The 12,026-nt window shown below is 38.9% G+C and overlaps 1 protein-coding gene across 6 annotated transcripts in view; it reads right to left on the minus strand.

Annotated features, from left to right (window-relative positions):
* ELAVL2 (ELAV like RNA binding protein 2) overlaps positions 1 to 11,517 on the minus strand; it is a 169,934-nt gene extending 158,417 nt beyond the window's left edge. For 2 of the 6 annotated variants that reach the window (XM_074953469.1, XM_074953466.1), the window contains exon 1: positions 3,443 to 3,515. In XM_074953469.1, the coding sequence (XP_074809570.1) occupies positions 3,443 to 3,513 (71 nt within the window). In that variant the 5' untranslated portion in view covers positions 3,514 to 3,515. Of the gene's footprint in view, positions 1 to 3,442; positions 3,525 to 11,500 lie in introns of those variants that run through there. The other 4 variants (XM_074953468.1, XM_074953467.1, XM_074953471.1 and 1 more) reach the window with 4 other exon arrangements.
* Positions 11,518 to 12,026: the final 509 nt, after the last annotated feature.

The following is a 12,026-nucleotide window of genomic DNA, read 5'->3' on the forward strand; positions in this document are numbered from 1 at the left end:
AGGTAATGTCTAGTTGAGATTGGAGTCTAGGTGAGAGTGAGTTGGATGAAACTCAAACCAGACAAGGTTGGGGAGGTGATGATGGGTTGGGAGAAGCTGTCAGAAGAGATGGTAGATGTAATATCAGTCCTTTGATAGAGAGACAACATCCAATTTTCAACTTAGTGGGTGCTTTTATACCTATTTGATCATATTACAACAGTAACCCAATCAGCTTTTCCATCCTCTACATGCGGCTAGGATTTTTCACCATCTACCTGTTGCAATCTTTCCTTTTGGATGCACACCTTGCCACCGTTGATCATGTCAGTTAGCAAGATTAAACACCTGCAGTATGCTTTGTATGGGGCTATGCCTTAAAGCCATTTGGAGAGTGAAAATGGTGCAGAACATAGCTACTTGCTTCGTGAATGGGGCATCTTGCTGTTATTAAGACATCAGCACTCCAGGATCCGCACTTGATGCCTATTGATCTCTGGGTGGAGTTTAAAGTGTTGATTATGGCATAGGATTAGCTGACCTGAGGGAGGGACCATCTTCGCATGCCACACCGACAGAGCTGTGGTCATCAGAGGTCCTAGAACTGGATCCCCCTTATTATAAAAGAAGGGACAGCTGGCAGTGTATTCTGAGTGAGGGCGCCAGGCCTCTTGTTTCTCCCCTACCCTCCTTTTTTCTTAAATAGCCCTGATTTGGTGACCTTCTGGGCACGCTGCAAAAGACACCAGTTTGAGAGGGTTTTTGGAGAGGGACGAGGATGTGCTTCCTAGACTGAGGAAGGAGTGGAGTTCCTGAAGGTGGCTGGCTGAGTTCCTGCTGCAATGACTACTTTAATACAAGAAAGCCCCAGCAGCATTAGTGTGTTAGGGCACCTAAAGCCTTAGATAGGTGTCTTCTTATTTAAAACCCAAATAAATAAAATAAAAAGTGCAAATCCATGTTAAATTGTGATTTTCTGTGTATTACTGATTAACTCATTGGCACAGCCATAGGAGCCCACTTTTGGGGAAGAGGTAGATAGAGAGAACATATGTTTTCCTTGCATTATGAATGTAAATGCTCTGAAAAGAGGGTGCAAATATTTGCAAGTCAAAAAAACTGTATTATAGAAGGGGCCAAAATCCATGCAGCTGTCACCTTGAGACCTGCTTATGTACTTCAGTAAGGGTATGTAACCTGAGAGTTCCCATATTTGTACTGTAAAGCTCTGTAGTATTTAGGTTTGATAGGCTCCATGATGTCTATTCCTCCTCCTCAAATATTTAATTTCACTGCACATTTTTTGTAGGTATCCATGGATTTTTTTAGACACTGGATTTAAGATCTCTGTTTTACTGAAACATTTTATACAGACCTCTTGGTTTATATGACTGTAAACTTTTAGACTGAGAATTGACACTCAGAGGATGAATTCTATTCTCTAAAACTGCTATCATTTTGTTTAATCTCTAGCCATATGCCTGCTTTCTCTTCTCCCCTTCTCTCCTCCCTCCACCCCACACGAGTCTTCTTATTGTAACAACATACTTCCAGCATAGACGACAGGCAAGCAGATTTCCTAGAAAACAGCTGTCAATCCACTCTCCATTTCATCCACTAGAACTGGCCTAACCCCTCTTCAGAGGCCGAGGGCACATCATAGCTGCAATAGACTCTTCTTTCATCAGCCTACAGCATTAGATTCCAAGCTGAGTCAGAGGCCCTGGTGTCCTAGATGGCAACACCACTAGGTCACTGGCTACCTTTTAGTGTTGGAAAGTTTAAAACTTCTAAAAAAATCCTCCCGCTTTAACACTCTCCTGTTAGCACAATAAAGTGATGTTTAAATAACTGAACTGGCTTCAATGAACTGTACTTGCCATTTTCCTGCTTCTTAGCGAGATAAAATGGAGATAATTATGAAGTGGATGAGCAGGTTTAATGAAAGCCAGTTTCTTTTGGTATATTCCTGAAGCAGCAATCATCATCTGTTTGGCTTTTGAAGAGCAACAATTATAATCACTTAAAACCCCAAGGGGAACAAAAATAGAATTTAGATTAGCATATAAAATATACAGCTGGATTGGGCAAGCCTATAAAAATCTGGGAAAATCATTCTAATTTGAATGCTATTCAAAAATCACAAGTAAAATGAGTTCAAGAGGATTTTGCATGCTTCTTCCTCTTTTTATTTTTTTTTTTAAAGTACATAACATTTTAGAGGATTTTCCTAAAACAGAGAACATGGAAACAAGAAACTGGTGCCAGGAAAGGCATTCAGCAGGAATAGGTTAAAGATTCATTTTCAAAGTAATAGATACCTGTTAAAAATGGTGTTACAAAACATAAGTGCATTAGTATCCCAAAGCTCTGAGATAAGTGTACTACAAAGTGGTGTTTTATACTTCAGAACTGAAAAAATAAAAATAAAATGCTATTTTAGATTCATTTGTGGTCAATATATAAATTCAACAATGTAGAAATGTGTATGTTTGCTTTTGGAATTAAATGTTGCATTCCCCAATCTGAGACACTGGCTTTTTGTAATTATTGTATGATTATTAGAAAATGGTTCTCTCAATGCACTCTGAATATAAAGACAATATGAATTTTGCTTTTGTTAGAATCACTTTTTGGAGTGTGCTTTACTTTCACTAATTATGGGCCCCAAAACATTGGGACTACCCATGTGAGTAAAGTTGAGCATGAATTTAAGTGGGTACAGTATTGAGCTCCAAGAAAAATAATCATTATTTTAGAATAAGCAGGCAGACAAGTTTTAGAGTACATTAATTCTTTGGAATATTTGTATACTGGTACAAATTAGGTATAAGCATTGACTGTTAATGTGCCAAATTCTGTAAAACAAAATAGTGAGTGTGGTACCTGGAAAACTAGATTTATTTAGTAAAGAATGAACTGTGAGTCTAATACACACTAGTATACAATGCGTGCTAGCCTTCGGTCTTTTTCAAACATGCTTAGAGCTATTTTGATGTGAAAACTAAATGGATCCTTCATCTGGTAAAACAGATTATTTCCATGATTAAGAGTTGCAGGATTGGGCCATTGCTTACTGAGTTTTTCATAAAGTGACTGTCTAAAGATATTCTGTGCTTATCTACAACTCGTCTGTTGATCAAAAGTTATTACTATGCAGTATAGTTGTACTAAACACCTCCAGGCAGTTGTTTGTTTACCTTTTTCAATGAAACGTATCTTCTTTAATTCACCAGTAAGGAATACACTACTTTAAGCAATTTTAGCCATGCACATTGCTTTAGAATAGACACATGTACAGAATATTTGTCTGTCTTTGTACACCGTATCTCTTATTGTGGCTGAGCACTCACCGCTGCAAAACCCTTAACTTCTGACCTTCCTGAATGGTGTGTTAAGGCTGAGAAATTAATGAACAATGTTCATGTCCTTTAAAATATACTTTTAAAACAAATGCACTTACCCATCCTCTCTGGCTTTAAGGTGACACCAGAAAGGGCCCAGCAGGTCTTTCTCCCGGGCTTCCTGAGCCATCTGTTTCATATTCTGCATCCTTTGAACAACACAGTGCACTGTGGGATACAAAGCCCCATCAGTTCATGTTCAATTTAATGTGAAATCTAATGGCCACTCATTTTAAAACAAAACCCATAACTGGAAATGGAGCATTGGTCTAGGATAAGGGGACCAGTCAAGTTTTAGTCACCCTTATTCTGTTTTTCAAGATACACCTATCCAAACAGATATTTTATAGCTTTATGCAGTAGTGCACCCTTATTTCATGAACATTTTGTTAACTTCTCAGAATGCACTCAGAGCTGTGCATAGTGTATAAACCAAATACATAGCTTTAAACTAGACTACCCACCCTCCCCAAAATAATCCAATGCTGTCTAACTCTACCCACTCTGGCAAAAGCCTGAATGTCTAATTTTGCTATTCTTCTAATTTGTAAATTAGTACTTACTCACAGACCATAGGCCCAGTAGTCACTGGGACTGACTATGCATGTGACCAAGTACTCATCAGGAGTAAAGGTGGCAGAATCAGGCCCCGAGAGAATAACTAGCCTTAGTCCAGGCCCTGAAGTTCAGACTCCATTGCAGGAAAAATAGAAAAAGGCCTTCCTCAGACATTAATATTTAGGTACTGTTAGCCAAGTCACCCTAGCTGGTCTCAACTGTTGTAATGGTATGTAGGAGAAATGGTGTCTTACACTGAATACCTTAACCAGAGGATTTTATTGATTGGTCACATCTTGTACGGCTCATTACAGTCTGACATCTACAAATATTCATGTTTAATTCCCCCCCGCCCTCCAGATTTAGAGCTTGTCTGCACAGGGAGTTATTCCTGATTAACTATTCCTGATCCAGCTTCATGTGTTGATGTTTTTATTCTAGAATAGGAGTGCCTAATTCCAAATTAGCCTAATCCATTTTGGAGACTGATTAAGATAATTTGGAATAAGGCACTGTTATGCTTGGATAAAAGCATCCACACATGGATTTACTATTTCTAATTAACACCACTTTAAATTTGCACTTTAACTTAGTCTGGATGAATTTTCATATGTAAACAAGCCCTTAATCATATCGGCCATTGGTAAGGTCTAAGAATATACTAGCTTTATAATATTACAAACAAGAAATTTGAGATCCCATTACAAAAAAGTTCACTTTTTTTAAAAAGGGGGAAATCTTCTATTTCCATGGCCACAAAAGTGTGCATGAATTTTGTCTTTTTCTGGGAGACGGATGAAATCTTCACTCCTAGAGTGAGACAAATCGTGACTAAATTCAGCCCAACAGGGAAGAGACTCTTTCCCCAAAGTTACGAGAAGGTGGCTAGCATGCATGTTTTATTTGATAATCCTCTCCCCTAATCAGAATTGCCACTTGAGCTTTGTCTTTTTTTTTTTTTTTTTTTCGGTCTTCTCTATAATTCCTAATGGATTCATCTGTATTGGTAAAGCTGTAGTGTAGACAAGTCTGACATCTTTATCACTGTGAAACTTAACCATATTATGCGTCTTAAAAAAATAAATAAATAAAATCAGAGTATAGACATAACTCGTATTAGGCCAGCTTCCAGGGAGCCACTTTAGCCTAATGGTGGTGAAGGACAATAATGGCTGCCTAACTGGCACAGTTTTAATATAAATTCTGCTTAAGAGGTATCCATTCAGCTAGCGTCAAGGGAGCGTGGAGGTGTGAAATTCAAAGCATTGATCTTTTGATATCAGAATTGCCATGTGAAGAGAGAGAGACAGAGAGGGTGGTGGGGAAGAGAGCTTTTTAAAGTCTTTAGACTTAAAATGACTTCTGAGGGCTTCTCTATGCAGGGAATTATTGAAGAATAGCTATTTCAGAATAACTCCAAGTGTAGACAGTCTTATTCCAGAATAAGAGTGCTTCATTCTGGTTTAGTTTATTTTGAAAGTGGATTAAACCAAATCAAGATAATTATACCAGAATAAGAGCATCCACACATTAAGTTATTCAGGAATTGCTATTATGATTTAATTTCACACCCTACCTTAGTCCAGATTGCGTTTCAAGTGTAGACAAGACCTTACTAACTAAAAAGCCACTATAACTGGGATAATATGCAATCTGTGTAAGTAGCAGGCTCTGGTGGATTCTGTGTAATTCATAGACTAACTTAAATCAAAGGGCTATGCAGAATTTCATACTTCTCGTTAAAAGAACGGGAGTACTTGTGGCACCTTAGAGACTAACAAATTTATTAGAGCATAAGCTTTTGTGGGCTACAGCCCACTTCATCGGATGCATAGAATGGAACATATAGTAAGAAGATATATCAAACAATCCAAAGTGTGTGTGCACACTCACACACACACAGAAGGTGGAAGTTGCCGTACAAACTGTAAGAGGCTAATTAATTAAGATGAGCTATTATCAGCAGGAGAAAAAAAAACTTTTGTAGTGATAATCAAGGTGGCCCATTTAGACAGTTGACAAGAAGGTGTGAGGATACTTAATTTAGGGAAATAGATTCAATATGTGTAATGACCCAGCCACTCCCAGTCTCTATTCAAACCCAAGTTAATGGTCTCTAGTTTGCATATTAATTCAAGCTCAGCAGTTTCTCCTTGGAGTCTGTTTCTGAAACTTTTCTGTTGCAAAATTGCCACCCTTAAATCTTTTACTGAGTGGCCAGGGAGGTTGAAGTGTTCTCCTACCAGTTTTTGAATATTATGATTCCTGATATCAGATTTGTATCCATTTATTCTTTGGTGTAGAGACTGTCCGGTTTGGCCAATCTTCTGGTTATCTATATTGAACTATCAAACCATCTAAAGTGTGTGTGTGCACATGCATTTGTATTCAAACAGTCCATGTAATACACACAGAATTACAACAGGGGCAAGAATATATAGAAAGAAATCACAGTACTTTCTCTGCAAGGCCCAACAAAGACTTTAGCATGTACTTAATTTTAAGCATGTGTGTAATCCCATTGACTTCAAACACATGGAAAAATCTTAGCAGGATCAGTGCCCAAACCGCTCTTTAAATAGTAATAATATTCAGATCAAAATAGAAAAGTATGCTTTATCTAGCTCTCTTTGAACTATCTTCTAAGCAGAAAGTAGGGCATTTGCTTTTTCTCTGCTCCTAAGTAAAATAAGATACTGAAGTACATGCTTCATTTTAAATGTACTTTTAAGCGTAAAAGTAGGCATATACTGAAGTATATTACTGACTCAGGGCCTGATTCATTTTAAAATGTTTGTCATAATGTAAGAAGAACATTAGAGACATTACAGCATTTCCTTCTGTAAAAACTGCTAATAACAGATTCTTGTACATTTTTACAAATGGGTATTAGTAGCAAGTGAAAACAGAGTCACATTTCAAACTCTGATTCATACACTTTCAGAGTTTTTTGGCATAGAGTGCGGGAGTCTAATAAAAGATAAAGTGCAACAAATTAGTTATTGTACTATTTTGATATGAAATTAATCTTTGATTATGGATAGGTCATTGTAAAATGTAACCTTGAAAGGTGTAATAAATCAAGAACCAAAAATGTATTAGAAATGCATTTTTAGATATGAAAGCATCCATGCCTTGCTTATTCCCCTTAAATGTCTCAATGTATAATTATTTCAGAGTAATAACCCTTCAAGATGAAATGAATGAAAAATTGTATTGTTTAAGGTGTTGAAAGATGCAGTTTAACTGGTCTCATAAGTCTCTCATATATGAAACTGTCTGCTTGTTAGCTTTTTCTTCCATAGAGTAAATATTCCATGTCCTTTGTGTATTTTTAACATATACTAAGAATTGGCATATGCACCTTCACATTTTAATTAACATTAACAACAATTTCAGTGTTGTTAATCTTGCTGTTCTATGGACCCGATAAACATACATTAAAATGGATTACATTAAATCCAAAGGGAAAGAATCAACCTGTATATTTAGAGATTTTTAGGTAGAGGGGCCCAGGGAAATTCCCTCTCTCTTTCTAAATCTTCAATAGTTTCCCAGTGAATGTGTTTGTATTGTCCTCTCTATTGCCTCTGAATTCTCACTTTCTGCATTTTGACATTCACATGCATGTCAAATATACTTATCTTAGTCCTGGTGAAGTGTATAAAATAAAAACTACATAACTTGCTCAAACACATCAGTACATCTTTGAGCTATACCTTACTCTGCAGCTGAAAGATCTGTGGGTGAGCTGTTCATCACCTGCCTCCGCATGATATCACACACGTCACCATGAATATTATGTTCACAATTCCCTTCTAATTTTCAGTATTTCTGAATGAAAACTCCTGTGGGCACTCTTCAGAATGCTACTATACATTGTGTTTTGATGAGAACACAGAATTTGTTCTAAATATTACGTAACAGCCAGGAGAAGGTAAGTTTCCCCCCACCATTAAATTGTTCAGTGAATTGGAGTCTTATCCATTATTATGGAAGATAATCCCCATCGGATTTCTCATCTACTGTCATGATGAATTTTGCTTGTCATTCAGGAGCCCTTTATTTGCAGTTTGGTTTAAATCTGATGTTCTATAAACTCCCAGATTTTAAAGGTTCAACAGTGAGTTCAGACTAGTAGGACTCAGATTACACAAGGTGGAAGACTGTTTGCTTTTCATTGTTGCCCTTCACTCCTACTTCCTACCTCCAAAATAGCAGCATACTGTGGCCATACACCCTTCCAGTATGCCACTTCATGGCATGGATCAACATAGCAGTGGCTCTGCCTCAGTTTCTCTTAGTCTTCAGCTGATCCACCCCAACCTGGATGGTAGTGGAGGCGACTTAGCTCTCCAACTAAGTCCCATAAAGGTTCCACTTCTGCCCAGGTAACCAAAGTCCAAAATAAACACAAAGAAACCTTAACGGTGCCTTTTCCTCAGGAAGGCCCTAGTAGGTCTCAATCTTCCAGGGTTCCTGGACCCCGCCAGCCTTCTCCCACAGTGAGAGCTCAAGGTCTGTTCTCCCTGTCTCAGGTGTCATGGGGCAGGGCTGATAGAGCCCCCATTAACCCTTTTCTGACTTGGGTGGAGTCTGTATATTCCATCAATACATTGCTATGTCAAAAGATGACCTACCTTTTTTCTGCCCCCAGAAAACCTCAGCCCCAACAGCATTCACACTGACACAATAAATCACACAGTCAAAGGCGGTATTAATGGTATTACAGCCTGCTGGTAGAGGGCACTCCAACCAGGACACACAATCCCCAAAAACCATGATCTCCACCTTTGTGCTAACACAAGTAGAAGACCAAGTATGTGTACAAGGGTCTTTGTATTGCCTTGTGCATCTAGTAAGAACATCAATTTTGTTCCACCGTGTCATCACGCTGACAGAACTGGCTGGATTTGAACAGGCATTCTAGAAGGACCAGCTCATTGGAAAGTTGTCTGTAACCACTAGACTGAAAACATCCACCAGATTTCATGAACTTCCTACCTGGAGTGATGATGAGGAAATAGGCTTACCTGTGACCCTTACCTGTATCTACTAAGAGTTAATTTATGCATTTAATGAATATCTACAGAAGCTGTTTATTTCTATATAATTTTGGTACTTTTTCTGTCCTTCTTAGATAACTGCCTACCTCTCTATATAGTGTCTTAGAAAAGACTTTTTTTTTTTTTTTAAAGTACCCAACTAATAATGGGAAAAAAAGATGCTGGTGAATCCATATGTGTAAGTTACATAGAGAAGTATAAATGCTTATAACATCCATCACATTCCCTGTGAATGCTGTAAAAAAGGAAAAGCAATACTTAAAATTGAGTTGGGCCCAGAGTGCTAGGGAGATATAACCATTCTGCCAACAGAAAACTGGCAAAAGAAAATACCTCTATTAGATCTATTAGGGGCCCGAACCATAGCCCATAGAAGTCAGGTGGAATCTTTTTCCCTTGACTTCAGTAAGCTTGGAATCGGACTCTTTGGGGTACATGTACACTACAGAAAAAGACCCATGGCAATGAATCTCAGAGCCTGGGTCAACTTTCAGGCTTGTGCTGTGGGGCTAAAAATAGTAGTGTAGATGTTGCAGCTCAGGCTAGAGTCTGGGCTCTGAGACCTGGCCAGGGGGCGGAGGTGTCTCAGAGCCCGGGCTCCAGGCTGCACCCAAACATCTACATTGCTATTTGGAGCCCTGTAGCGTGAGCCCAGTGAGTATGAGTCAGTTCTCTTAGGCTGTGAGACTCAATGCTATGGGTCTTTTTCTGAAATATAGACATACCCCAAGTATCCAACAGATTGCCAGATGTTTCACTGTACGGGAATATTTAACTGAATATTCTGACCCAATCCTATTTTTCTGAATATTAGCTTCCTTCGAGCAACAATCAAATATTTATGCAATTCCTGGGGAGCAAATAAAAATGTCTGAACTAAGCAAACAATGTTGAGTTATTGCATAATCTACTTAAACTAATGCTATTAATGTATGCAGCTACTATTTACTGCCCCAAAAGGGGCAGCGTTTACTTTATTAAACAACAGTTCTTCTTTAAACTGAAGTAATCTTGGGGGAAAATAGTGGTTTACAATTTTTTTCTTTACAATGTCTCCTTGCAAACTTCAGTGCCTGTTTTGTCCCTTATTTACGTGGTTTAAATTAGATAAACATTTTGGTCACTTTCAGTAGTAGCTAATAGTCTAAAGATATTAACAAAAACAATTATTTGAGGATGACAATTGTCTGCATCACTTTCAAGTGAGGGTGAAATTAATTAGCATTTAATTACTTTCTGCAGCTGTCAGAACAAGTCCATGAAAGTTACTTATCACAATGGCCATAGGAAAAAACAAACCAACCCCTAACCCATTTAAGTACCATAACATTAGAAAAGTTACTTCAAGTGTCCAGGAATGCCTTCAAGAGTGGTTACAGTGGGTGGCTAGAAGTAACTTGTTCATAAAAAATAAAATCAATGCGACCCGTTCCTGCTTCACACAGCTGAAGCAAGGGTAAATATTCACCGATATATTTACAGTACTTGCAGGCTTCAATATCTCGTGTGTTGTCTGAACTACAGGAGCCTTATGGCCACCTTTGTAGCCTTGAGACATAATTTCAACATCCAAGGGCGCTGTTAAAGTAACCGTGCCAATTTTAAAAAGGCAGGGTTCCTTTTGTAGGTAATTTCCATCTACCCCTTCCTCCAAACAGCTGTTGTGTAAACTGCTAATCACAGTCCCCCCCCGGAAATAGCCTGAGACTATTAAAAGAGCAACTCCATCCCATGATTGAAACGCACTCAAAACACGTTTTGTTTTGTTTTTTAAAGCGAGATTGATACAGTTCAAAATCCGATGGGGGGAGAAAGACATTCTAAAATTGTATCTTTTTGCTGGGTCATGCGTTTTAGAAAATGTCTCATGAAAGCTGCAGGTGCCATCACCTCAAACACATTCCTCCTGGTCTTAAAGGGGAGAGAGGCTGGGCGGAAGAGACTTTAATTAGTATCCCATGCCGTTTTAAATACTTCCGTTGCCCCACCCCTTCACAGTTGAGCATGACAGAAGTGGCGCATCATATGGTTAAGGAAAAGTGCCTTTGAGGGGACAGTTTCATCTGATGAAGAAGTGTCAATTATGGGGGGGGGGGGGAGAGAAAGGGAAAACAAAAAGACCCGGATGTGCGCTGCAGGCAAGAGTGGAGAAATGTTTGAATGGGTGATGAATCCATTGTTCTTTTTGAGCAATAGTATCTTGATCATCCACACACACAAAGGGTCCAATCATCAGGTTGTATTCAGTCAGCCATCGATTCCAGGTGCATTTGAATTCAGGTAGACGGTTTAGCCTGTTCTCGTCTCTCCCCGCCCCTCCCTGCAGAAGCGGAATAAGTGTCCCACTAGAACAGCTACTGAAAAGAAAAGAAAAGAAAAAGCAAAAGCCCCCCCCCCCCGCCCGGCCATTTGAATGAGAGCTAAGTAAGAGTTCCCCTCACCAACCATGCTTCTCCAAAGCAAGAAAATTTGTAATAAAAAAAGTACACTTACCCTTGCAACCTCATAATGCTTTGTCATGGGCTTTTTGTTGTTTTTTTTTTTAAAAGCAAAAAACTTATGAATTGTCAAAACAGCTTGTGCTGGGTGCACCGTTTAGGACGGGGGGGGGGGAAGAGAAAGCAGCATTTAAAGTGTTTCTAGTAATCACACATGAAAAGGAGAGCTGCTTAACCAATCAGAAACAAAGTAAGATAGAAACACCCCCCCACCACCACCCTCGCCCAGACCAAGAAAAAAAAAAAAAAAGAAGGAAAGAAAGAAACAACCAAGCAGAGGTAAGTGAAGGGTGGGGGACTGTGATTCAAGCTGCCATCTGACTACAGGAAATGCCTGGCTCTTCAAAATCGTCACAACACAGTGGCTGCACTTGTGTCCAGAGCAAGGAGTTCAGCAACAGAGAGAGAGAGAGACACACACAGCCCCATCTCAAGTCACGCTATCCCTGCCACAATCCTCCGGTGATTGATGGTTTTCCTTTAGTAAAACACTCCCAAAGCCGCGCGTATGTATGAACAAG

The sequence above is a fragment of the Natator depressus genome, chromosome 5 (assembly GCF_965152275.1).
Source record: "Natator depressus isolate rNatDep1 chromosome 5, rNatDep2.hap1, whole genome shotgun sequence".
NCBI classification, from domain to species: domain Eukaryota; kingdom Metazoa; phylum Chordata; order Testudines; family Cheloniidae; genus Natator; species Natator depressus.